The sequence below is a fragment of the Mesoplodon mirus genome, assembly GCF_964341445.2.
Source record: "Mesoplodon mirus genome assembly, chromosome: 12".
In the NCBI taxonomy this organism is placed as follows: Eukaryota; Metazoa; Chordata; class Mammalia; order Artiodactyla; family Ziphiidae; genus Mesoplodon; species Mesoplodon mirus.
Genome location: NC_138988.1, coordinates 38,005,005 through 38,032,630, shown reverse-complemented (window position 1 = coordinate 38,032,630; position 27,626 = coordinate 38,005,005). Strand labels below are relative to the sequence as shown.

The window sequence follows — 27,626 nt, the reverse complement described above, 5'->3', positions numbered from 1 at the left end:
ACCGTCCGGTTGGGCCAATTGTACTTCTCAAAGACGTCCTGCACGCGGTCCTCACCGCCGTCCGTGAACATCATGATCATCTTATTGCAGTTGGCACGAGTGATGTTGGACTGGGCAGGAGTAGGTGTGGGGTCAGGCAGCTTTCAGCCCCTCCCCGGTCCCCGGGGTGGGTCTCCTTCTCCAGAATGGGCCTGGCCCTCTGGCTCCCCTACCCCACAGCAGACAGTGCTATCTGCCCAACCTGCCTGTTGGGTGCTAACAAGGCCATCTATCTTGATTTCCCTGGGGTGTCACCAAGCCTGGGCCCTTGCCTGTCCCTGGCCACCCACTCACCCACCCAGGGGGCTCACATTCTGCAGCTGATCGAAGGCATACTCAAAGCCGGCCTTGTAGCCTGTGGTGCCCTTGGCCACCATGCCCTGCACAGCCTCCTTGAACACCTTCTTGTTACGCACGTTGGCCTGAACCAGGTGTGTGAAGCATGACACAGGCTGTGCCTTTTCGTTGAACTGCAGGGACAGTGAGGGTGGTGAGTGGCCTCAGGCTGGCCCGGGTAGGCAGGGGTTGCATGGGGCAGGAGGGAGTGCCCGCCTACCGCCCTTGGCACTCACCGAGGCCACGTTCACATAGTCATCATCGGAGAGTGTGTCCAGCATCTCACAGACAGATGTCTTCATCAGCTTCAGGGTCAACCCGCTCACGCTGCCACTCCTGGGGGGTGGGTCACGGAGGCACCTGGTCGGCCTCAGGTGTTCTCCTGCTGCTCCCCCATGATGTTCCCCAGCAGCAGATTCTAGTCCCTAGCCCCGCCCCCACCCCACCCGCCAGCATCGCTCACTCACACATCCACGATGATGACCATGTCCTTGGGCGACGAGGCCCCCTGGATATACCTGCCCAGGAGAAGCCTCAGTTAGGGCCAGCCTCACTGAGACCCTGTGGGTTCTTCCTTCCTTCACCCACATACTGATTCAACATGTTTCTATTGAGCATCCACGGCATGGGTCAAACAGGGTTCTAGGCACTGAGGATACCACATTTAATAAAGCAGACAGTCCTTGCCCATGGCATGGGTGACCTGGTCCCCCAACGCATGAACAACCCCAAGGAGGGGTGAGCAGGTGATCCAGAGAGGCTAGGAGGCCTGTTCCATGGCCTCAGTGGCTTGTCATTTCCCCTGGCCCGGGCTGAGGCGCCAAGGGCAGAGTCATAGCTGCGTATGGGATTGAACAGGTGGCAGACGAGGAGCCCAGGGAGTACTGCAGGAGAGGCAGAGCAGAGGGTAGGGGTGCCTAGGGCTCAGATGGGTACAGCAGGGGCTGGCCAAACCCACAGAGGATACATCCACCCTTGGGAACCCCCACTAGCCCAATCCCTCAGTCCCGAGGGGGTGGAGTGCCAGGCAGTGGACGGGGGGCAGAGGCAGCTGGGAGGCCTGCCTGGGTGATGGGATCCATTTTCCAGTGGCAACGATGTGTGAAATGAAAATTGGATAGAGCTGGCTGCGCCCTGCTTGGAGGCCTGGTTATCGGGAGGGAGGGGAGCAGGCGGGAGAGCTGAGGGGGTGTCCCTGCCCAGCCCCTCCTTGCTTGCTCACCAGGGTCTCCTTCGGACATCATACAGGTCGATTTTCTTGGGGGCTCGCCATGGGGTGGCTGTGGGAGGAGAGGAGGTGACTGGGGACAGGCAGGGAAGGGCCTGGGGCTGGTAGCAGGCCTTGCAGCAGTGGCCAGGCCACCCCACAACCAGCAAGGTGACTGTCCCGCCCCACGCACCCCAGGATGAGGGGGCCGGCAGATGGAGGAGGGTGGGGTGCTGAGTGGACTGGGGAGATGGGCTAGCACTCACCTGGATAGTAGCGAGTGACTCCCGTGGCACTGCCGAAGACCTGCCACAGGAGTGTGGGGTCCTGCCTCCGGTTCTCGATGAACACATTCTCCAGGGCCTCTGTCCAGTTGAGCTCATTGAGGATGACGGTGGCTAGGGGGGAAGCAGGGGGCTGGGGTGGGAAGCGCTTCGGCTGTTCCCCCGCTGAAGCTCATCACAGCGACACCCATGCATGTGCCTCTCACTTAGAAAGCCTCACCTGCTCTCTGCCTACCCAGGTCTCCCTCACTTCCCAGGGCTCAGCTGGGGCTGCACCAGCTCCTCCAGGAAGACATCCTTGTTCTCATCCCAAGAAACAGCTCAGCCTACCCTTCGGCCAGGCTCCACATGATCAGGCAGGGCAGCTGTGGCCTGTGGCCCCTGCAGAGGGGCCACCCAGGTGGCAGGGAGCTATGAGCTGGGATGCCCATCCAGCCTGCTGCTTGGAGCTTGCGGCTGGTCCCCTGGGAGCTCACCCACTCAGCATGCACTCCGGGCTGCAGCCACAAGAAAGCAATTAAGGGCTCGATGATGGTGCTGGAATTATTCAGCTATTAAGGTACCTGATAAGCTGGAAGCCACTCAGCTCCATGATTAATCAACTGGGGCCAGGAGCAGGCAGGGGTGGGGGCGGGGGCTCTCGGAGGGACGCGGGCTGTGCCATGATCCTGCTGCAACACTGGCACGTGCACTTCCACACACACACACACACACACACACACACAGTCTGCATTTGTATACTGCATGCAGGTATACAACAGGTGTACCTACATCTAACCTCTGTGTTTCCAGCCAGATGTGTCATCCCCTCACCCTCAAACCTACCTGCCCAGCAGCCTCACTGCTGCCATAGGCACAGGGTCACACATGCTCATACCTACACACCACTCTGCCCTTACAGGAGAACACCAATGGGTCCTGCTTTCACAACCCCCCACCACAAGTTACCCCACCCTCCCCCTCCCTCACCCTCTGTGGCTGCACAGGTGTGACGCCCTGGCCAGACCTAGCCCCCCACACACAGAGCAAGGCTTCTCTCAGATGGATGGACTCCATCCATCCGCAACCCGGGCAGAGACTTGGGATGGCTTAAGCAGTATGCAGCACCCCCAACTCAGGACAGCCCTAAATCTGCCCAATGTGTGTGTGTGGCACATGTTCTCACATGTGCAGTGTACCTGTCTCTGCGTGTGGGACACTCAGAAAAAACAGCAGGAGTTGGATACCTGCTACTGCCAGGCCTCTGTATTGCACCCCCTCCCTTGGGGGCTACTTTTTCCTCCAACTTCTCCCACCTCCTTTCTTTCCGGCTGGACCCCTGACACCATCACCTCTCCCCGAAGATCCATTCCCCAAACGGGAACCAGAGCATGTCTTCCAAAGGCTCTGATCTTCTTTTCAGAGAAGAAACCCTTAGAACAGATGAAGAGCTGTGATTTATTTTTTACTTTATTTTATTTTTTGGCTGTGCCGCCTGGCATGCAGGAGCTTAATTCCCCGACCAGGGATCGAACCCGTGCTCGCTGCGGTGGAAGCGCAGAGCCCTAACCACTGGACCGCCAGGGAATTCCCAGAGCTGTGATTTAAAGATACAAATGCTCCAGGCGCGGCCCACAGCCTAGGGGGTGACAATATATTCTGGGGCATTCTTCCCTCTGCTCTCTCTCTCCAGACTGGGGGGCCTCTGCTGTCTTGTCTGCTGCCTAGTCCTCCCCCTCTACTCTCACTCCCTTCTCTCTGGCCCTGCAGCTTCCCTTAACTGACCATAATGTGAAAACAAAACACATTTCTAGCATTGGCTGTGCCTATTGAACAGTATGTTATGGTCCTGTTCCTAATTTAGAAACTTAGTGAGTTGTACAATTTCTATTTTTCTCTTTAAGGAAAAAATAAAGTCAGGCTCTCAAACGTTTCACACAGTACTGTCTGCCCTGGGAGAGTCTGCTTGGCAGGTCCCACCCCTCACTGGACCTCAGTTTCCCCATCTGCACATGAGAGGCTTAGAGCAGACAGACCATTCTGGGAGCCCCTCTAGCTGCTGCTGGTAGAGGAGTGTCCCTGACTCAGGTCAAGGGCCGAGAGGAGACCTGGCTGGGCTGTCCCTGCAGGTAGCCATGACCACATGCACGCTCACGCATACACTGTGAGACACACTTGTGCACACACTACAGCCCCCCACCTGGAAAGGGCGTGCTGCTCAGCCCTGTGACCACACACACACACTCACGTGCCCACACCCTCAGATCACACCGAGCTTGGAAATGGGGACCATGCCCCCTCAGGCAGGCGATTACAGATTTAATTAAAAGTGACACAGTAAATAAAAAACATATAAAATGTAATTTGTGTGGGTAGCGAGGGGTGACTGGGGAGGGCGGTGTGGCTCCTGTTTTAATTAGCGTGCCTGCCTGTGATAGTGCCCCTCGACTGGCTCGGGCAGGTGGCCTGTGGGTGGCCCTTGTAGGGTGTGGGGGGTATCCACCCTCACTCCTGCTTGAGGCTGCCCAGAAGGCCTGGCTGACCCTAAAGGTGGAGGGGCCTCCCTGAGAACCCTGGAGGATTCCCTGCTTTCTGAAGACCATGCAGAAGTTCTGGGACCTTTGCTTCAAGAACCTCCACCCAGTGGGCCTCTTGGATTCTGAGGCTACCCTGTAGGTGCCCATAGCATTGTGTTAGAACCAAGAGACTCCGGGGCCTTAAATCCTGCAGCTAGAGTTCCCCATTCAGTGTTTGACTCTTGGCCTCTTCTCCCTACACCTCCCAAGTTCTTCAGGAAGTTCATCCTCATGTCTGACTCAAATCCTTCTAGCTGTAGTGACCTGGTTTCCCCTTTGTGCAAAGCTATACTGTCCCTGGAGCTTGGCATCTCAACCACCCTCTACTCAATCCCCCTGACCTCCATCCCCACCGCCCCCTGCTCACCAAGGAGAAGGAGGGAGGTGTTACAGGGTTGGTGTCTGTGAATGAGAAGTTGCTCCCTGTCCTGTGCCCATCTGATGTGGTAGGTCCTCAACCCTTCCTGCATGGGGCCAGGGAATGGGAGAGGGTAGGGAGGAGCTGCTCTGGGGGCAGGTGGGGACTTGGCCCAGCACGGGGGAAGAGTTGTGTGCATGCATTTGTGTGAGCCCGTGTATACACATGGGCAGGAGACCGTGCATGCATAGCGGTGAGAGGCTCGGTGTTTTGTGTCTTGCTGAGAGTTAGCGTGAGGCTGGCTGCGCCTGAGAGTGGCTTGATGCCTGCGTGTGGGCGGGTCTGAGGTGAGCATGTGTGACCTTGGGTGTAGGGGGCTGAAGGTGGATGGGCACCTGGGACCTGGCAGTGCCCAGGCAGTGGGCCTTGCCCCATGGTGGGCGGTGAGGGCTGCTCCCGATCACTCTGCACACTCACAGCCTTTGTAGATGTCCGTGGGGATCTGCACAGCCGTGTATGAATAGTTGACCTTGTTCTTGAAGTTTGAGTCCTCAACGAAGTCCAGCCGTAGGGTGCTGGCCTTGGACCCCTTTTCCACATCCTCACTCTCAGGGTCGTCCTGTGGAAAGGGACCCCCCAACCATGGCAGTGTCAGGGCCGGGAAATGGTGGAGTGGGGTTGGATAGAACTGCAGGCAGGGGGGCCAGAATCTAGGAGATAGGGGCATCTCAGAATCAGAGACTACTGCAGAGACAGAGAGATGGAGAGACACAGGGACAGAGAGACATGGGGTATGGACCCCTTGCCTGGGAGGCCCGTGACACCCACCTGCCCCACCCACCATCCCCACATTTGCTAAACCCAAATTCCAGGGCCAAGACCAAACCAAGCCCTTCCTCACATCCTTGAAAACCAATTATCAGCGAAGGAGGCAAATCTTGGAGCTAGAGAGAAGGAGTGGGCTGCAGACACCCTGCTCATAAGGACTTGCTCTGTGTAATCACAGGGCAGCCTCAGCACCCCGTCACAGGAGCTTTGCAATGTACACCCCTCAGCTTGGCCCCACCTTTGGCACCAAGTTCCTTTGGCACCAATGAGAGGGCCCTAGCCCTGTCTGGGGGAGGGGCACCACCCCCTGCAGCAGGGTGGCTCTAGGGGCTGAGCTGGAGAGCGGGGAGTCCGTGGGAGAGCTGGGCTCGGGTCGGGGCTAGCACTGAGACCTGGTAACATCCAGAAGGAGGGTCTGTGGTGCCTGCTAGCAGAAGGACTATAAAGGCCCCCGTTGACTTTCTAAAATGAGTTGCAGCCGTCTGACAGGTGCCAATTACAGCATCTCTCGGCCAGGCAGGCTGGGCATGCGCCGTGCGCCCCTGCCCACCACCACAGGCTGGCAGGAGTGGGTCTGCGACTATAGTGTTGATGCTGCAGCCGAGGTGGGGGGTGGGCAGGCACGGGTGCAGGTGTGCAAGGGGGAAGGGAAGATGGAGATAGAGAGTGAAGGGGAAGATGGAGAAAAGCCAAATGGGGAGGCGAGGAGAGATGGAGAGCCAGGTGAGGTAGGTGCAGAGCTGGGGGTCTTTGTGCCCTGGGAGGAGGGAGTATAAGCAGCTGAACCAGCCACATGTTCCCTCACTGCCCCTCAACGCCCCTGTGACCACCTTCAGCACCAGGCTCAGCTCATTTTCTCTCCCCAGTGGATCTCACGTGATGGCTGACCCCACTGCTCAATGGGTCCTGGGCACACCTCTCGTGTTCCTGCCGCCAGGCTGTCTGTCTGGGGAAAGGGTGATTGTGCCTCCCCACCCAGCCAGCTGTGCTCTCCCTACCCAGGGAGTGCTCTGGGTGCACCCTCAGGCCTGGGGAATGAATTACTGTCTGGATGGTGGGTGCAGCTGGCTGGAGGGCCTGCAGCAAACACCCTTTTCATCTCTTCAAGATTGGATTTTGTAACAGCAAAATCCAAGCCATCTACTGCCCTGCCATTGCCCCTCACCCAGTGTGCCACCCCTCTGCCCACCTCGGCACACCCTAGGAGGACCCTCAGAAGCTCCTGGATGCTGGGTAAAGCTGGGGCAGGCAGCTGCTGAGCATGGAGGCCAGAGCAGGGAGCTGGCCGCCTCTGAGGTGTGAGCCACTCACATTCTGCTGGGAGGAGGGGCAAGTGCGGGAGAAGAAAGCCCCCGAAATGTCAGCGGCAGATGAAGGGCGCTGGAAAATTTAATCTCCCAACTTTCCCAACTAATGTGACATTTGGATTCTGTTCTGATAAGCTATCAGCTGGTGAACTTTTTCCTTCCTTCTTTCCCCCCTTACCCCCACCTTCTGGCTGGTAATTTAAAAGTAAATGGTCTAGAAAGATCTCTAACTGTACCTCTGGCAAAGATTAAAAAAACAAAACAACGTAACAGGCAGTTTGGGGAATGTGTACGTGCTGATATTTATACCGGGGCTGGGAGGGCTGGGATTTTGGCCTAACTGACCCTGGCCCAGCCCCACCCGGGGTGAATCTCCCTCCCTGTGCTTTCCCTAGCCCCCCAGCAGATGTCCAAGGGGCTGGGGGGAGGGAGTCAGTGATTTAGAGCCAGGGGTTGGGGGCTGCTGGGAGCAGGGAGTCCAGGGAGGGGGCCGGGCACCAGACTGGCCAAGGAGACCCCTCAGTGTCACCCCAACGCCCAGGGGCTTTGTACGGTGGGCAACTGCAGTCTCCTGGTTTATATTTAATGCACTGATTGCTAAAATTACAGCCCGCTGCTGAGGGGGGTAAGGAATTAGATTCAGGGTCTAATTAAAGGTTTGTTCTTCATTTGAATTTCAGATTCCAGCTTTAATTTTAGCAACTTCTCTGGGAGCCACGGAGGCTCAGCCAAGGGGGAAGCACACCTGCTTTAGCCCACCCACCCCTCCTTCTCTGCAGCCCTGCCTGCCTGCCCGCCTGAAGGCTCACCAAGGCCAGCCTGGCACCACAGACCCTCTGCAGGAATCCCTTCCTGCCTGCCTACCTCTTGGTGCCACTGGATACCTCCTGCTCGCCCCAGGCAACCCCCCAGGCCAATAGGCTCAGGAGTGGGGGTCTAGCTGTTGGGTCTTCTGCACCAGCCAGCACAGGTGGGGCCCCAGAGACTGAGTTGTGACATCTCTGTTTACAGAGGAAATAACCAGGTTCAACTACTTTTGCCTCAAAAGCAGGCAGATGAATTTGGGCCTTGACAGGTTCACCAAAACAGTCTGTTCCATGTGCCCTGCACCCTCAGACACTCTTGTCTCCTCTGTAGACCCCCTCACACCCCAAATGGTCACACTTTCATGTGAGTCCTCTGGTGATGGGGACCTCTCTCTGTCACAGGGCCACCCAAGCAGACGTGAACCAGTCAGTGAGGCAGAAGAGCAGTGTAGCTCTGGGTTCCCCGGTCAGTCCCAGCACCACCACTTCCGGGGTGGTGACCCCTGATGAGTCAGAGCCCTCTCCTTCATCTGAAGAACAGGCACAGGGACTGGGCTGCCTCTACAGCTGGGGCGAGACTGACTTAGCCTAGGGCCAACACTGATCGTGGGGCCAGGCTGTGGGGTGGTCAGCACACAGAAGCCACTTTCCCCTCACCACAGGGAAGGGTACCTGCACTCACCTGAAACACACCTGCATCCCGGCCCCGCCTGCCTACCTCCAGGAAGCCCTCCCCACCTGCTCCCTCTCTCCCCTACTCTTGCAGCACTCAGCATTCCTGTCCGCCCGATGCTGGCACCTGAACTGACCTAGGGGAGGAGGTCCAAGAGCCTCACCACCCTGCCCAGGGATGGGGCTGGGCCCGCCCCACACTGTACAGTGAAGCTGTGCCCCTTGGTGCCACAGAGACACAGCCCTGGAGGGGTCAGGGCCTCTAGGGAATTGTGGGAGGTGTAGGGCGGGGACCTGTGCAGCCACAACTCTGCAAGGCCAAGCTCAGAATGCTGAAGAGTGCTGAATCCTAACACTCATTTTACAGCTGAGGCCATGTGGTCCCAGAGAGGGGGGTGTGGCTCTGGCAGCTCCCCATCCCTGCCAGCATGGGCGGGGGCACTTACCAGCTCAGCGTCGGCCTTGGCATCATAGTACACGATGTCTTCCTCCTGGTGGGGAAGAGATGCCTCATCACTCATGGTCTCCTGAGGTGCGGCCACGACCCCCAGCTCTAAGGCCTGGAATTGCCCCCTCAGATTCCTCTGGGGCAGAGACCGCCTCCTTACCCATCCAGAGCTGCCATCCAGGGAGGGCTGGATGAGTCAGGCTGGATGCCCCACCCACACCCCAGCCAGACCGTCCTCAGGAGTTCTCACAGGCACCAGGAGGATGTGGTACCCCGGGTCGGTACCCCCGGGGCTCCCTGACTCTAGGATCAGGGTCTCTGCACTGCAGCCCTGCTGCGAGGTAGGGTTAGAGCCAGCCTATCTGCAGAGACTCTGGCTGAGGCAGTACCAAGGGGGAATTGAGGAAGATGGAAAAATAGAGCCGAGTCTGGGAAAGAGTGAAATAATGACTCGACACCGCATCTTCCAATTTCTTCTATTAAAAAGCCTGCTCATTACAAGCATGTACTTATTAATTATCTGTGATTTGTTGTGAAATGCAAGGGGGTTTACACAACAGGAGCGGGAGAAAACAAAGCCCGGTCCCCGTGCCTGCCTCCCAGCCCTTGCCTGCTTTTGCTAGCACCGCGTGTCCTGGCCTCGCCCGCCTGCCCGCCGCCTGGGTTCTCAGCCATCTGCACATCATAATCACCGGCCACCCCAGGGACCCGTAACACAAATGGGCTAATTTCATGTTTAATGATCTTTAATCAGAACTGAGCATGGCTGCCAGAGGCTGCCAGAAGGTAAATCTGGTGCCATCAGGTGCCACCCGCTCAGGAGGGGCCACCCCACCCCTGCCTTGATAGGCCCTAAGGCCAGGACACAAGATAGGGCCACTGTCCGAGTCACCCTCCCCTGGTGCTCCTCAGCCCTGTTTTGTACAGCAAAAATGTGCAGCATGGCCCTGGCAGTCCCTTGTTCTCTGGGATCCTGTTTCTTTGTGGTCTGCAAATGGGGGTGATGACCAAGTGTGCTCCCAAGGGTCTGGCTGTAAAACAGCAAGCACAGAGCCAGCACTTACTCCATGGTGGGCCACCCCTTGCCTGGGCCTGGCTGGGTCCCATGTGCTGTGTGACCGCAGGGCTGCACTGTTCCCTCTCTGAGCTCAGGCTCCTCATGGAGGGAGGGACTTAGCCTTGGTGACTGTCCAGGTGCTGGGTCTGAGGCCACGGTTTGAGGTGGTTGGTACCGGGGCTAGTTGTGGGGAACAGTCATGGGTTCTCTCCCACCAGAGGTCTGGGGGGTGCAGGCCACTGGCTGGACCTATAGGTATAGTCCAAGCATTCTGGAACATTGACTACAGGCCTGGCGCCATGCCTGGGCAAGACCACACCTCCTGATGACTGAAAGACCAAAGTTTCAGTCCTGTGATAGGCCTTACACGCACTGCGGTACAGGGTTCTCCCAACAGCCCTATGACCCCGTTATACAGATGAGGAAACTAAGGCAGGGATAAAAAAAGGCGTTGCACCCTGGCTCCATTCTGCCTTTTCAACTCATCTCCAACCCCTCCCACACCTGCCCAACCACCCGTCCAGAGAGACTGGAGCTCAGGCGGGCCTGGGGTGGGGGTGAGGGCCGGGGCCCAGGCTCCAGGGTGCTCAGCCTTTCCCTGGGCCCAGCTCTGACCCAAGCGCGTAATGAAAGCTGACATTACATCAAACACAATAAGGAGTTTCAGTTGATGAAGAGCATTCCTGAACACACAAACCTATTAAACCGAGGGGAAGAAATATCAATTCAACACAGTCACTGGCGAAAAGAAAATGTGATTTGTTATCTAAAAGGGGGTTATAAACACGGCTCTGATGCTCTTTCCCTCTGTAATGAAAATAGGCAGGCACGGTGGGAGGACTGCAGATTAGAACATGGGGCTTCACTCACCAACTTTTTAGGCAAACCTTCTGCAAGGGCGGGAAAGGGCATGGGTGATGGGTAGGGGTCGGTGGCTCTAGGCCTCCAGAGTGACCTTCACAGTGACCCTCCTCTGGGCTCTCCTCACAGACCATGCCTGGGTCCTGCCTGACCTGGGCTGTCCCTGGGACACCTGGCATTCACTGGGCCACCCCTCCAGGTACTCCAATGGCTCCCTTTGTCTCTTTGTCCTGCTGTTTCATGGACTCAGTGGAGGATGAGATGTTGGTGGCATCAGTGACACAGGGGGAATGTATCACACAGAAGGATTCTAGCCCCCCCTTCAGACTGCAGGTGAGGCTCAGGAATCTGTATGCAGTCTTGGTGCCCCAGGGGCTTGGATACACGTGGGCAGGACTCCTCCCTACCTCTCCCATCTTGAGAGGGCCCATGTCCCTTCCTTGGTAGAGAGTGGCATTAGCTATGGATGGTGGTGGGCAAGGTCACACGTGTAAAAATACATTGTAAACCCAGCTGTGGTCGCTATGTTTGATATGATGTGGAGCTGGGGACGGGGCAGGATGGGACCATTAGGGTCTGGTAGGAGGGTCGCTGGAAAGGCCTCTGGTCTGCTTTGGGCTGCAGGTGCCCCAGTGTCCACCACTAGTGCCCTGTCTCTGGGACACAACAAGGAGGCGGTACCACCTAGCGATTATGTGCAGGGGACTTGGCAAAGGGTCCTGGCCTCAAATCCTGACCTGAACATGTGAGCTCTGGGATCCTGAGCAGTGAGTGAAGACTGAGGCTGAAGCCTCACAAGTCCCTGTGGCCCCATGAGGACTCCTGGAGGTCACCTCCATCCCACCGATGAGGCAAGGGTGCCTGTTAAACCCTTCAGCCTCAGTAAGGCTTTACCTCAGGGTTTTGATTTTCCACTTGTAAAATCAGAATGATGATGCTAGGAGGACAGGGAGTGAGGCCTCTCCAGGGGTTCGGGCCAACCCAACCCATGAGTGGCCCCCTTAAGCTTGTAACTTCACAGGCCCGGGAGGGGTCTGAATGTGGAAGAAACCCTCTGGTTGGGGTGAAACGTGTGTCCTTAATGTCCAGGGTACACACCTCTGACACCCCCTCCATTACGTGGTATTTTAGGGGCCATTTTGCACAAACTGGGCAGGGAGTGGGGGGAATCACCCCCTCTGAACTCACACACATGCCTCCCCCCAAAGTGGATTTCTGTGCATACACGACACATGAGGAGTGGGGCTAGGGGGCCCACACGGCCCTTGTATAGATGACACACACACTCTCCTTAGCTGGAGCTGAGCCCAAGAGAGAGCATGAGGGATGCTGGCAGGTGGGCAGCAGGGTGAGGAAGTGAGAGTGGGGTAAGCATGGGGAATAGCAGTTGGCATCTACGTTTGGTGCCATGGAAGGCGGCTGCTGTGGCTTGGTCAGACCTGACTGCTGCTTGCTCACCAGGTCCCTGTGCAGGACCCAGGCAGCTACCCGGCTGCACCAGTGAGGACGCTTGGCCTTCCTGCCCTGGCTCACTGCCAGCTCAGCTCAGCCAAGAGGACTGTTTTCTGAGAGAGCCGTCTGTCGCCGGCTTGGCAGAGAGGCAGGCAGCAGGCCCTGTGGCTGGGGTAGACCTCAGGCCGGGGAGCCAACTGTCCTGTCCAGCCGGCTCCTTGGCCTGGCCCAGCCTTCGCAGCCTTCTCTTTAGGTTCCCAGACAGAGCTACGTCTCCCGTTAGACTCCTAGGGTAGGGCTTTGTCTCCTGCAGGCCCTAGGGCTGGCACTGAGGCCCTGGAACCGATGGCCTCTCCTGCCTCCCCGACCCATGCCCTGGCCCAGTTCCTCCTTGGTGGCCGTCTAGATAGCAGATAATGCTGGCACAATGAGGTGCTGGCACCAGGCACAGTGTCCGGCAGGCGGGCCATCTTCATCCACCCTAAGTGTTATGGGCACCAAAGCACCTGCTGCCTGTCTACAGCGGCCATGGGAGGTGCTGCTTGCTAACAAGGGCCGTGGTGTCCAAGGGCTGCAGCCAGGGCTGTGGCTACAGGTTCCCTACCCTTGCCATGGCAAGGAGTGTGGGGTCATGACCTGGGACTAGGGAGAGGAGCATGGCTTCACATCCAGATATTCTTCCTTCACTCTCGTCTCTCTTGACCTTGCAGACTCCAGGATCCCCCAAGTCCCTGGGCAGGTGTCAATGGTGTGATTGTGTGATTGTGTGTGTGTGTGTGTGTGTGTGTACACCATTGCCCGTTTCTCAGAGGTCTGCATGCAAACCTACTGTGTGCTATTGACACAGGCAGGGCCACACCCTACTGACCATGTAGTCGATTCCAGTCTGGCCCATGGGTCAAGGGTTTCCTCTGTGCCCAGAACTGCTGACTGCCATCCTCCCCACCTCAGAGGTAAGCAGACTGAGGCTCTGGTCACTCTGTCCACAAGGCACCTGGCTGGGCACATGGAAAGTGATGGGCAGCACTGAGTCAGGCTCAACTGCTTCTGGCCAAGAGGAGCCAGATGGGGCAGACAGATGAGCCCACTGGGCCACCGGCCTGGGGAGCCTGCACAGGGAACCATCTGTGATGGGGGCACCAAAGGCGGGTGCTGTGGGCAGTGGGGGCTAATCCTAGAGCTGTGGCCAGAAAGAGGAGCTCTAGGGAGTTAACTGGAATGGGAGGTGTTGACCTTCTGAAGGAGGTAAGGGTATTCCTAAGAAGGCCTGGCTTGTGTAAAGGGCCTGAGTTTGCCACTGGGTGTGCTCCTGAATGCTGGGAAGGAACATGACTCCTTATCTGTCACCTCCTGAACGTTGTTGGGAAGGACGTAGTTTCAAGGGTGGGTGGTATGCCCTCAAGGGACAAAACACCATCCTTTCTGCAGCCTGAAGTCCCCATATCCCCCCTGGCATGGACAGTCTGCACCCTGGCAGCTCTCCCTGGCAGCCCAGGCAGGGCTGGCTGGCAAGTCAGCTAATGGGCCCATCATTAGCACTGATGCCTTTTAGCCCGGCAGCTGGGCAGCTCAGCGCTCCTGGGGAAGAGAAGGGCCCTGGCCTTGCAGCTGGAAAGGAGGGGGCGCCTACAGCTCTACCCTGCCCAAGATACCGGTGGAACAGACAAACAGGTAGACTAATGGACTGGTGGGGGTGGGCAACGCGCATCAGACAAACAAGGCTGGGCCCAGCTGGCCCTGTGGTCACACCCATAGCTGGGGGCATCTCAGGTCAAGCCAGGGGGATGGGGCCAGCAGAGCCCTCTCCTGCCTTAGGACAGAAGCACCCAGAGCCTATGGGCTGGTGTGGCCAGAGATGCACCCATACCATCACCAACTTGCACCTACATGGCCTGATGTGTGGACCGACCCTTTCACACATCACACCTGAGCTGACAGATAGCTGGTCATTTGCCAAATGGGGAAACTGAAGCCCAGAGAGGGGTGAGCCCTTGCTGGGTCCCGCAGGGACTGTGACCCAGTGTGCAGGGAGTGGGTCCTCAAGTAGCACCATCTCAGCATCTCCTGGACACCCTGAGACCTGGGCCTTCCTTCCCAGTAGGCCCCCGTGGTGCCCACTCTGGCCTGCGATAAGCCGTTTCTGTCTTGGAGTAGCTGAAAATCAGGGGTCAGGGGTCCAGTAGGATGATCCTTGGAAATCTTGGGTTTTCTGCAGAGTCAGGAGGAAAAAACAGGTTTGGGGCCGAGGCAGCCTCTTTGTCTTCCTGTTTGGGGCCTACACTGGGAGGGAGAGAAAGCCAGGCCGAGGGCTTTCATTCCCTTATTTCCTGATTCCTTCATTCCCTCTCCTGTGCTTGCTCTTCACATCTGTCCTGGGTGGGGAGGGGAGGAAGCAGATACGTCAGAAACAAAAGAAGGGACAGAGCAGGAGCCAAGGGTTCTGGATTCCCAGAAGGTGGAGGGGCTGATGGGCTGGGGAGCAGGAGCAGCCTCACTGGGAAGAGGCAAGACAAGCTGGGCTTCAAAAGGAGGAACGGGGGCTTCCCCGGTGGCGCAGTGGTTGAGTCCGCCTGCCAATGCAGGGGACATGGGTTCGTGCCCCGGGACGGGAAGATCCCACATGCCGCGGAGTGGCTGGGCCTGTGAGCCATGGTCGCTGAGCCTGCGCGTCTGGAGCCTGTGCTCCGCAACGGGAGGGGCCGCAACAGTGAGAGGCCCACGTAAAAAATAAAAAAAAAAAGGAGGAACGGAGGGCATTCTGGGTGGAGAGATCAAGAATGGGCCTGGAGTGAGGTGTTCAGTGTGGCTGGAGCACAGGAGGAGGGGAGGGAGGAGGCAGGTTGACGAGAGAGGCAGGGACAGCCAGATCCTGTGGCCTTAAGCGCAGGCTCAGGCTGGGCATTGCAGGGAGTCGCCAGGGTGAGGTTATTTGCAGGTGGGGGCACATCCAAGTGGCCAGGGAGTGCAAATGTGTATTTCTGATCAAGAGGCTGAGGAGGCACGGTGGCCCAGGGATGGGTTTGTAGTGCTGGAATGCGGAGCGAGAAAAAGCCCAGCCCCCAGCTCCCAGGGAGGGAGGATCGGTCCAGGAAGTCATTAGTTCATTAATGTGTTCACTGTAAACAAACATCTGTTACCCACAACCCCATGTGAGCTCCCTGAGGGCAGCACACAGCACACACCAGGCAGCAAAGGAAGAGTGCTATGGTGTGCGCTCAGGGTGGCCTGGGGGGATGGGGACTGGGGAGAAGGAACAGGTTTAGGGGGCCTGCATCATAGGCATGCACCCCCTGGCACCTGACGGCACAGCTGTGAGACTCTGCCCCCAACAGGTGACCTCAGGTAGGTCTAACCACTCTGTGCCTCAGGGTTCTCATCAGTTAAGTAGGGATAATATCCCTCCCGCCTTCTAGAGGTGCCAGGCTCAGAGCTGGAGTGAGTCAAGGCCTCCCCCCTCCCCCTTATTGGCCCCTGGGTCCCAGGGGGCAGCTCTTGGTGCCTCTCCCTGCATTTAGCACAGAGACCACCGGGAGGCGTGGCCCACATGCCTGAGTGGCTGTGGAGGACACAGCGAGCCCTGCCAACTGGTCTGGTCCCCGAGGGTTCTGTCATCCTTGGCATCGGGGGTTCCCTGAGTCTGGGAGGAACGCTGCCTCAGTCTCTCTTCTGGTTTACTGTTATCCTTTGACAGGAAAGGTGCAGGTGTGTCCAGTCTTGCCCAAATCAAACACAAGCTGCCTGAATATGTGAGCCACCTGGGTGTGAGGCTGGGGGTCAATCAGGCTTTCCTTCCCTCCCCCACATTCTGGGTCCTTCTGTCCTCAAAAAGAGTCCTGCTCCCAGCTTCTCACACCTCCACTTGCTCCGCGCCTGAGCCCCTTCTGAGCTTTGCTGATGGAAGGAGAGGATTTAGTGGCTGTGACAGCCTGGTCCCCGATCCCAGCCTGGCAGCCTTCTGGAAGACAGGGTGCTGCTCGGGGAAGTCTGGGAAGGGGATAGGGTCCCTTTCCCCCAGCATCTCTTCCAGGTCAGTGTATTAAAGTCTGGGAAGTCCTGGAGTCAAGAGGCCTCTCTGCCCCAGGGGCTGTCCAAGGAGTCTGTGCACCTCCTTAACCACCAAGGGGACGCCAACTTTGGGGAGCATCACTTCAGAGCAGCCTATCTGCTCATGGGGGACTCTATAGCTCCTCTGGGAGCTGGGAGTGGAATGAGAGGTTCATATCTGCACCCTGTGTCCCAGCACCAAGGGGAGCCTCAAATGTTTGCTGAACATCGGGCAAAGGTTCCCGGCTCCACCCCACAGAGCCCTTGGTGCCCTTCCAGTGGGTCTGGGCAGCCTCCCTCTCCCTCCTCCCCTGCATGCACATCCACCCTTGCTGCGGGTGGGCAGGTCCTAGGGGCTGGGGAGGGCACTGCAGTTCTTACCTTGATGTTGTCCTGCCAGCGGTGGGCTCTCTGGAAGTTCTCTGCAGCATCAGCCAATCTCTGAGGGACAGAGCACAGGGAGGTCAGAGAGTGAGGAAGGTCTGTGCCCAGCCCAAAGCCTTCTCCATCCCCAGCAGTCCCTGGGGCCAGAGTGGCTCAGGGACTCCCTGGACAGCGTGCCAGACTCTCAAAGATTCCTTGATCCCAGACATTCTCCAGCTTGCTGTGTGGGCCCTTCCCCCACCCACATCGGGCTCCCACAGGAAAGGTGAAGCCTGCACAGACCTGAGTGGCATCTCCACGGGACTCCCTGGACTTCAGCTCAGCCACATTTCCTGCCCACAGGAAGGTAGGGGGACCCCTGAGGCATATTAAGACCCAGGCCCTGGAGCCAAGCCCACTGACACTCTCTACTAGCTACAAACCAGTGTCACCCCAGTGTCAAGAGGAAGGCCTTCCCCAGCCAAAGAGGAAATGCCACAAGTGACAGAGTGCCTCGCTGATCCATCTTTGCCCCCAGCTTGCTCAGGGCCCAGAAGGAGGTGCCCACAGCCCACCTCTGCCCACCCAGGCCTGTCCCCACTGTCCCTGTCCTGGCTTCCTGAGCCCCCTCCCAGCAGGGCTCTCTAAGCCTTCTGTCCGCACAAGCCTGGTCCATCCTTTGGTGCTGGTTCCTGTGGCCTCCTCCACTGAGGCCCCTGTAGCTGTGAGCACAGCTGCGTCTGTCCATCCCACACCTTGTTACCCAATACACCTAGTGCCAGACTGTGCTGATGTGTGGAGATATGGCAGAGCCAGCCCTGCCCTCCCACAGTTCAGAGGAGAAAACAGACATAACCAGGCAGAACAACTAGGGCAGGAGTAGCTGAGGTGCTTCTGGGAAGCTCAGCATTGTGGGAACTTGGGAGGTCAGGGAAGGCTTCCTGGAGGAGGTGCTGGAAACTCGCTACCCTTTGGGCCTGAATCCTGACCCAGAGATTCTTACTTTGTGCCTCCGTAGAGCCTGTCCCTTTAGGAAGTCTTTTTAAAAAAATTAATTAATTAATATTTATTTTTGGCTGCGTTGGGTCTTCGTTGCTGCGTGCGGGCTTTCTCTAGTTGCGGCAAGCGGGGGCTACTCTTTGTTGCGGTGCACGGGCTCCTCATTGCAGTGGCTTCTCTTGTTGTGGAGCATGGGCTCTAGGCATGCGGGCTTCGGTAGTTGTGGCACACAGGCTCAGTAGTCGTGGCTTGCAGGCTCTAGAGCGCAGGCTCAGTAGTTGTGGTGCACGGGCTGAGTTGCTCCGCAGAATGTGGGATCTTCCCGGACCAGGGCTCAAACCCTTGTTCCCTGCATTGGCAGGCGGATTCTTAACCACTGCGCCACAAGGGAAGTCCCCCTTTAGGAAGTCTTGAGGCTCCTGAGGACAGGACTGAGCCTGGCCCTCTAGGGCCTCCTGCAGAGCTGAGTGCAGTGAAGTCCTGTTCATCATAATGATGACTGTCACCCTGATCATCTACTGCATCCAAGCCCTCCCTGAGGCCAGCGACACCTCATGTGTACCTGTCACCATTCACAACGTACTTGACGTGTCCTCCTCAGATGAGGGTACCTGGCACAGAGATGGTGAGCAGCCTGCTAAGGTCACAGAGGGGCTCTGGGTTGGTCTGGGGCCCTCACCACCGAATTTCCCTTGCCTAGCCCATGACCAACGTCCAAAGGTATACTCCACAGGGCCCACCACGCCCCGGGAGGAACAGAGTAGCTCTTGGTGTGGAAGGGGCTCTGGTCCCCAACTCCCCGCCCTATTTGACCCCATGAGTGGAGCAGTAGGGTCCTGCCTTCTGGCCTCCAGCCCCTACTCAGAGGGCCCTGCCCCCTTGGTATTCGAGACAAATACTCCCATCCATCAGTCCAGGCCTGATGGCTTGTGGGCCCAAGAGGGGAGATTCTAAAATAAAGCCTGGCAGCTGCCCATCGGGGGAAATGGGAGACCAGCTTTTCCTCCCTTCTAGCGTGGAACAGTGCGGTGGGGGCCTGGTGGGACTCCCTGTAGAGCCACAGCTTCCACTCGCTGGGCAGGATACCACCTCTGGCTGTTAGAAGGGCTGTCCAGAGCTATCCCTACTCCCGCTGGGCCTGGCTCCCCCTCCTCCTCAGGGCAAAAGCACTGAATGCTTCCCAGCACTGAATGCTGGGAAGGCTATGAGGCTGGGGGACCTGGGGGCAGGGTGGGAAAGTCAATCCCCCTCACTTCACATTGCTGAGACCCTCCTGCCACCCCAACCCGTCTTTTTTGCAGGTTTTGTCCTCTGCCCACCTGTTCCTGCAGTGACTGCTTGGGTGGGCCCTAGCCCCATAATCCAGCTTCAGGAACCATAGGCCTCTCTTCTCCCAGATGGCTCCCAGGTCTTGCCTCCAATCCTGGCCCCTCCTGAGCTCCTGGATACCTTTCTGGGGTAACCCTTAGGCCCACCGGAGCTTATAACACCCCCTCTTAGAATGAGCCCCTCCACCCTGTGACCACTGCCCCTACATCCCACCCTTAGTGTCCTTCACACCACCTTACTGATCATCCCCAGCCCAGGCTCCTGCGTCCTCTCTTGCTCTTCGTCATCCTTCTCCACACAGCAGCTGCAGCCTTCAAAATGTGGATCTGAGAACATGGCCATCCCCCTCCTCCCCAAACCCCTAAACCTTTGGCAGCTCCCTATGGCTCTGCATAGAAAAGGCAAAGCGTTCTTAAGGCCCCCGGAGCCCCCCTGTGCCCAACTCCTGCCCCTCCCTTTCCATCCTGGGTCCTCCTCTCGGCCTAAACCACAAACACCCCCACCCAAGCCTGACCCCCTGATGGATCCTGATTCACAAGCTGGCAGTGCCCTTCCGCAGAGGACGTTACTGTGTGACACACATGGTTAACAACGCTTGTCACTCCTGTTAACGGAGCACTGACCATGCGAGCTCGGCACCAGGCCTGGAATGGAGTGTGGGAGCCCAGGGAACATCCCCTGGGGCTGCATCTTGAGGGGTGAGTCTCAGGTAGTCACTGCATACCCCTTTTCCTTGCCCAGTGGCCCATCACCTTTCCAGGGATCCCAGACCCTTCTCAGAGTGGGCCTGGAGCCATTGTCATTTCATGGACGATGAGGCTGGGACACATGTGGGAACAACCGGATCAGGTCCCTTGCCACAGAAAAGCCACACGGTTGATAGGGTTGCAAACACCAAACTGACACTAGCTGAAGTCTCCAAACTGGGCCATGGCCTTGAGAGGCTGTCCTCTCCAGCCCCTACCTCCCCCGCTGGCCAGCGGATGCCAGCTCCTTCACCCTTCAGGACTTAGGTCTGACCCTGGGATTCACAGGCCTCAGGAACACGGGGGCTGATGGCCCCTCACGCTCGCTAGCCTAGTGGCCAAGATGAGGGAGACCAGGGAGGGAGGGCCCCAGCCCCCAGCCTCCTTGAACTCATGGAGTCCCACGGGCTCAAAGGCCCGGGTCAGCCCGCTGACTCGTGAATAACGGAGTTGCAATAGCCACAGCGAAAGGATTACTTTTAATCCTCAGTAATGATCAAGCCATTATTATTTTTTCGGTGTTACAGATCAATCAGTCCATCCCCAGGCACCGGACGTGTGGAAACTGCTAAATCCACAGGCCTGGTGGTGCAGAAGGAAGGGGTGAGGCAGCTGAACGGGGGGTGGATGGGGCAGGTTGTGGCTGCACGCGGTCCCTCAGGCCTGAGGGTGAGAGGGAAGAGGACGGGAATACACATGACACGCACGAGGGGCCCCAGGTGGGGATCAGAGCTTGGACCCTGGAGCCTTGGGTTCAGACCCCAGCTTCCCCCTCCAGCTCTCAATTTCCTGCCTATAAATTAGAAGTAGTAACCTTACCCACGCAGAGGGTAGTTAGGTTCTTGGCAGCCCCCTTGCTCCAACTGCCAGTAGCTGTCCATAAAGCCCAGTCCCCTGGCGTTTCACTTGTTGGCTCTAAGCACACAAGCCTCTTGCCCACCTCTGGGCCTTCCTGTCATCCACTCTTTCTGCTTGGGATGTGCTCCCCATCATCTCAGTCAGTCCTATCAGATTGTCACCTCTTCTGGAAGCCTCCTTTTGCCCTTGTCCTGTCCATGGGCTCCCCTCCCCTCTGCCAGGCACTCAGACTTGTGCTCCTGTCTTCACAGAGCCCACAACAGTCAGGCCTGCTCGGGGCTGGCTGGGAGACTGCTCACAGCCCTGCCTCTGCTTCTGCCCTGCCCCGAGGTTCATCCTCCTTGTGATTCCCTCCCACCTCCCCCAAGTCCTCCTGATGGCCTGGGGGAGACAGGATGGGGAAGGACACTGAGATCCAGAAGTAAAAGGAGAACCTACAAAGACTCCCAGCAGGGCAGGGGCAGCGGTGGGAACATGGCTCGCTTCATCTCAGGGCTCCTGCCTGTCTGGGGGAGATGTGCTCTGTTCCCATCCCTGACCCTGAATACCTGTTCCCTGGGACCAGCTCCCTGCTCGGGCTCTGGGCTCTGCTCTCAGAGCCACCTGCAGTCTCTAGCTCTCCTGCTACCAGGCCCCTGCACATTCCGCTCCCTCCTTGTGTACTCCTGCCCAGACTCCTCCAGCCTGTTTCATTCCCTCACCCTTCAGGCGTTAGCTTAGACCCCCCATTCTCCTCCTAACCACTCCCTGACCCATGCCAGGCTCCCATCTCTCCCCATCATGGAACTTAGAGAACCCTCTGCTTTTCCCCTTCAGCTGAGCTTGGTGGGCACTGTATCTGGCAGCTGTCAAGTTTACAGTAACCTGACCCTTGGCACGTAGTAGGTACACAATGAACATCTGATAAATCAAAGTCAGAATGTCTCTGAACCTGGGTAAAGGCTTGAGTCTGGACCTGCCTGGTCAGCTGTGTGACCCTAGGTGTGTGGTTTAACCTCTCTGAGACTCTTTTTCTTCATCACATCCTGGAGGGTGAGGGCTGCCTATGAAGGTGCTGATACTACGAAGTTGCTGATGGTGGCTTGCCTGGCCTGCGATGTCTCCATCATGGCCAAGGCATTGGAGGGAACTGTGGTGGGACTGCTGAGCAGGGCTGCTCACGGCTAAGTCAATTACGATAACAGCGGGCATTTCAGAGGCAATTATCAGAGAGTTTCACTTAACAATCAATTTTCCTCAGCTCCGGAAACTGTTCTTACGGGAAAGGGCAAGAAAGAGGACTGGGCTGTGGACAAAGCTCCCCTGGGGGAGCAGCCCCCTCTACAGACACCTTTGAATTTCACTAAGTTCAAAGTCTCTCAATTGCTCTGGAGCTGAGATAGACCATGACCTAAGATAAGGGACCTGAGGCCATGGTGGCTGCCCCTCAGAGGCCAACACCTGGAGGATAAGGCCCCCCCCCCGGAGGAGCAGGGCTTGGGCCTGGTGGGTTGGAGCCCTCAGGTTTCTCCACTCCATCCTCTTTGAGGTCCCACTCCTCCCCCCAGGTTGGTGACCCCACTTCTCCTTGGCCTCCTCCCTTCATCCCCCTCACCTGGAGCCCCCCCCCACCCAGTGCTGGCCTAGCCTGAAAGGGTCTGGGGAGTAACTGCCCATCAAACAGGATTTGTTTTGTGCAGCCCAGAGGGAAAGATTGAATGAGTTTTTTGGTCTTAATTGGTTATAGCTACTTTCTCTTCCAAGAGGTTATGAGAGGCTTAGGATAAAAGGCCCTGAACCCATGAGGCACAGGATATTGAGATATGTGCCAATGGGGGCTGAGCCTGGCAGAAGCTGTGATGGGGGCTCTGAGGTAGAGGTTGGGGGCAGCAAGCCCAGAGTAAAGTCGCAGCACCAAGTAGGTGCCCCAAGAACACCGCCAGAGGGTTGCAAAGAAGGTAATGATGACAGGATGATACCAGACACTGCCCCTGTAATTACCCTGAGCTGACTGGTGCAGTTAATCCAACGGCAGGTGGAAGACTGTACCTCTTCCTCACCCTCCCCACCCCACCCCTAGCAAGACACCTGAGAGGTGGATTCTTTTTTTTTTTTTTTTTTTTTTTCAGTACGCAGGCCTCTCACTGCTGTGGCCTCTCCCGTTGCGGAGCACAGGCTCCGCACGCGCAGGCTCAGCGGCCATGGCTCACGGGCCCAGCCGCTCTGCGGCATGTGGGATCCTCCCAGACTGGGGCACGAGCCCATGTCCCCTGCATCGGCAGGCGGACTCTCAACCACTGCGCCACCAGGGAAGCCTGAGAGGTGGATTCTTTTGTTCCCTGTTCTGTAAGGGGACTGAGCATTAGTACCACTGCCCCAGGCCCCTGGTGAGGAAGTGGTGGAGGGGGCATCAGTAGGCCTACCAGCAGTGTTGGATGCCGAATGTCCCAGGGAAGGATGAGGTCTGGCCGGGTGGGACATGGCTGGTTGGGCTCAGGTGTTCCTTACCTGCTTCCCAGAGTGGTTCCTTTGCCCTTTCCCCAGGAGAGGGGATCAGTAACTGGACTCTCAGATGCTGCTCTGAACCCATCCCCCCCATCCTTGGTGTCACTGGACCCAGTCCCTGGGAAGGGGTAAGCACCAGGGTGCCCAGAAGCCCCTGCCCAGCACAGCACTGCCACCCCTGCCACCCTGCTTCCCTCCCCACCTGTGGGCCCTGTATTAACTCTGTATTGTGTACTGATAGATACTAAATGCAGATTTCCAATTTTCAGAGCTGTTAGGGTCTAATGAGTAAATAATATACATATTTTAAACTGTCTAAAAAACATATCTGCATAATCAAAATATCTGCATAATAATGAAGGAAGATGCAGTTCAGCAAGGAAGGCACTGGAGCCCTAGGGCTGACAATAGGGCAAGATGCACAGGCAAGTGAGGAGTCCTGGCCCCGTGGGTCCATTCTTCCTGCCACCTCAGCCTGAATGGGTGTTTGTCTGTCTGTCTATGGCCTTCTTCAAGCAGGTACACCCATACTCAGGGACCAGGAGAATCCTAACTTGGCCCTGTTCTTGCACAACTTGCGCCTGGGGAAGGCGCATGTGTGGGCAGACGGTGCCTGCTATGTGAGCGATGGGTATCCTGATGACTCTGACTGCTCAGAGCTTTATGGGCACAACCTCACACCACAACCTTCTGAAGGCGGTCCTCTCCTGATGCCCATTTTGCTGGGTTCTGAGGGGTGAAGAGAAGTGCACCAGTGTGGGCAGAGCAGGCTGACAGGACCCATGACTTATGCATGGCAAGTGATGAAGAGGTTGGTGGCTTTGCCTTCCTGTCAAATGTGCTGCCGACACTGGCACCTCCTGGGCAGCACCAGCACTCAGCCTTCTGGTGAGCCCTCCCGCCTTCTCCACCCCTTCTCTCCAAAGGCTCTTCTTTCACCCCCTTCCTGCATCCATCCACACCGGACACACCTGGCTTCTGTCCCACAACACATCTAACCCACGCTTTCTGTATTAACCGTGCTTCCAGCTTAAAGATGAAACAACCACCGGAACAGATGAAAAACAAACAAACACACGAAACCCAGACCAAAATTCTAGCAACCGAAACTGCAGGGAAAACAACAAACACTCCTAGCTGCAAAGGGCACCTGGTGGAGGGGGCAGCCATCACGTGAGGCCCACACTGTTGTTGGCAGCGACAGGCTCCCTGACCTTTTCCCTCACCAGCCACACGTGTTCTCCACGAGTTGATAAAAAAATTAGTAAAATGGATTTTTTTCTGAAAAAAAAAAAAAAGGTCAGAATACATGTAACAGGGAAAAACTCATTCGAGTTGTTCCCCTCTGGAAGGGGCACCCATCTCTCCAGCCCCGGGCCTGGGCTTGCTCACTCCCTGTGGGCACCTTGGCCTTGGTTATCAATTCCTGTGCCCCCTCGGTCCCCGCCTGCAAGGGGCAGCCTGTGTTTTAATTTCCCAGGAAAAATATGAAGAAGTGAGGGGTGGCTTGTGATGAAGATGGAGATGCAGCTGGGGAACCTGGTGTCCAGAGGCTTGAATTTCAGACCAGACAGAATCATTCTGCTCACCCAAGGACAGTTGCTAGCTTATATTTTGCCATGGGAGGACATTTAAAAAACCCACTCTGGGGGCTTCCCTGGTGGCGCAGTGGTTGAGAGTCCGCCTGCCGATGCAGGGGACGCGGGTTCGTGCCCCTGTCCGGGAGGATCCCACATGCCGCGGAGCGGCTGGGCCCGTGAGCCATGGCCGCTGGGCCTGCGCGTCCAGAGCCTGTGCTCCGCAACGGGAGAGGCCACAACAGTGAGAGGCCCGCGTAATGCAAAAAAAAAAAAAAAACAAAAAAAAAACAAACAAACAAAAAAAATAAAAAACCCACTCTGTCCTATTACTGGTATCTAACCCCAAAATGGACATTGTCACATCAGGAAAAGGAAAGTCACGTGCTCTGAGATGCTCCTTCCCAGGGAGGAAAGGAGGTGAAGACACACTCAGGCGATGACAGAAATTCCACTGGCTTCAACGGACACTTCAGCTTTCAACGGGAACCATGGTCAATACAAAAACGTGTGAACAGGGCAAGGGGTGAGGAAAGGGGCTCTGGAGGCTGGGCAGAACATTCGCAGGGGCCAGCCTGAATTTACAGAGCAGTTCTCAGGAAGTCCACTCTCAGGAGATTTCAACTCTGGCATCAGGCTGCTTCAGGAGGGGATGCATGTGGCCATGCACGAACTCATGCTGAGGGCAGCAGGACAGGCCCGGCTCTTGGGGCCCTGCCCTGCCGGGTCACTGCTGCTGCTCCTAGGTCCCCCATTGGGCACCTTTGAGAGGTTCCTTGATGAGAGATAAGCCAGTAAGTCCACGTACCGCATCAGGTCCGTGTTTGGGCTGTGGCCCCGGAGCCCTGCCATATGGAGGCACCTTGGCCTTGAGGAGCCCGAGCCAAGGGCTGGGCCGTGTGGACTCCAAGGCTGCTGGGACTCCTTCCAAGGCACTGCCCTGCTCAGCACAGTCCCTCAGGGTCAGAAGCCGCCAATCCAGCGGGCACCTCCTCAGTTCCCAGCATGAAAACTGCACATCTCCACAGTGAACCAGTCCCTGGTGAACCAGGTGAAATTTCTCATAAATTTGCCAGTTTTTTCAGTCTTCCTCCCTCTTTGGTGTAATTCACCAAAGTTTCTTTCACCCTTTTAAAAAACACACAGAGAGCATCACGTGAAGGTATCAGGCCCAGGGCTGTTGGCCACTCTTGAGATAGAGGAGCAGGCAACACGTCATTTGTCTAAGTGTACCACGGAACACGTCCTTTCCCCTCATCAGGCCACGTTCTAGAGACACGTGTGGGCATGGGTGTGTGTGTGCCTGTGTGTGACAATGCCCCTGCCACTTGGGAGACCCGAGCTCCTAGGGCTTGGTGACAGGCCCAACATGTACTTTGGGAAGCAATAACCTCTTCTCTCTGGACCTCAGCTTCTCAAGTCCATAATAGGGACCAGAAGCCCACCTGGCCCTCCCAGGGCTGTGGAGATGTGAATAAGGTATGGACAGAAGACAGGATGTAGACTCACCTGCGAAATTGGAGATACAGTCCCAGGGAGTGGGTTGCCCCTTCCCTCCCCTCAGCTTCACCCCAGGGGCCTACTGACTGCTCCCCTTAACCTCAGCTTTTCTCTTGGGCCTTCTGACCTTGGCTTGACCTCTTCCCCTCTGAAGCTCATGCCAATTGACTGTCGCTCTCTTCAGCACCACCTTTGTCCACTGCCTCCCAGCACCCTGGCCTGGACTTCAGCCCAGCTCTGCCCTGCCCCAGGAAGGGACCAAGGTTCCATTTCAGTGTCCTACTCAACCAACCCCACCCAAGCTGGGCTGTCACTTCCCTAAGGTCACCCCTTAGAAGCTGCTCCCCTCCAAAGCCCCCTATTCCTGTGCCCCCTTTCTCCCTTCCAGACCAGACCTCTCCAGAACACCCCCCTCCCCTGCTCCAACCCAACTTCAGACTCCCACCCAAGCTGCTTGCCATGAGCTCATCTGCCCCAGGCCCTCATACCTTCAGGCCTCCCACACAGACCCCTGTGTCCCCAACCAGTGCTTCCTAGATGGCCTGACCACTCTTCCCTTTCCTGTTGCCATCCTTTACAGGGCCCTGTGTGGCCTGGTCCCGCCAAACTCGTCACCCCCACCATGCTGACCTTGAACTCTGCCCACCTGCCATGCTGAGATTCCCTACACTTATTTGTGCTGTGCCCTGAACCTGGACTGCCCTTCCTGCCCCCTCCCCTGGCAGCTCCACCTCATCCGTTAGGAGTCAGTGCCCATCTACCTCTTCCAGGAAGCCTGGTGCCCTTGCCAGCCTGGGTTTCCAGAATCCCCTGTGGTGTCTCCATCACTGTTGCGTCTGACTCCCTCCCAGATGCGGTCTCTTGAGGGCAGGGACTTGATTCTTGGATTGGTGTGGCCCCAGAGCTGGGCACAGGCTTCTACCATGGCCAGTGGGGTGGGGGGGTGGATCAGGAGGTGCCCTTAGGGACCTGCCGTCTTGGAGGCCCTGGATTTCCCTGGGATGGAGACTCCTAGACCAGGCCAGAAGCAGCACTGACAGAGCACAGGGATCCAAGGTGGTGCAGAGATAAAAGTGAGGGCAGGGTGAGGCTGAGTCTAAGTATGGATCACACTAGGCACGCCATGTAGAGGGGCCAAGGGGTTGCCTCAGGGGTCTGAAATGCTGACATCTGCTCTCTGGGACTCCGACTCCACTCTGGACCTCATGAAAATGTTATCTACCAGTCCCACCCAGCTGCTGCCAAGTCAGTGATGAGGTGGTATTGAAGCAGAAGCCATAGGGGCCCTGCTGGAGTAAGAGGCTAGGCGGTGATGGACATGGGCCCCTCATCTGGCCAGGTCAGCCAGGAGATGGGTCCCTGGGGAGTTCAGCACCCCCTGCCTGGGCCCTAGACAAGTGCGTTCTCCTGATGTGCTCCAACATTGTCCTCCAGGAAGCCTTCTCAGATGCCTCTATGCCCCACCATGGGAGGGTGGTAGTTCCAATGAGAAGGCTTTGATGTGACCTTCCTTCTT

General features: G+C 57.2%; 1 protein-coding gene across 3 annotated transcripts in view; it reads right to left on the bottom strand.

Moving 5' to 3' along the window:
• Positions 1–27,626, bottom strand: part of CACNA2D2 (calcium voltage-gated channel auxiliary subunit alpha2delta 2) — a gene marked incomplete at its 5' end in the record, with an annotated part of 137,042 nt that overhangs the window by 15,030 nt on the left and 94,386 nt on the right. For all 3 annotated transcript variants that reach the window (XM_082638266.1, XM_082638267.1, XM_082638268.1), the window contains 9 exons: positions 3–110; positions 351–509; positions 612–711; positions 843–893; positions 1,598–1,655; positions 1,849–1,980; positions 5,257–5,398; positions 8,839–8,883; positions 16,636–16,695. In XM_082638266.1, coding sequence (XP_082494392.1) covers positions 3–110; positions 351–509; positions 612–711; positions 843–893; positions 1,598–1,655; positions 1,849–1,980; positions 5,257–5,398; positions 8,839–8,883; positions 16,636–16,695 — 855 coding nt within the window. The remainder of the gene's footprint in view (positions 1–2; positions 111–350; positions 510–611; positions 712–842; positions 894–1,597; positions 1,656–1,848; positions 1,981–5,256; positions 5,399–8,838; positions 8,884–16,635; positions 16,696–27,626) is intronic.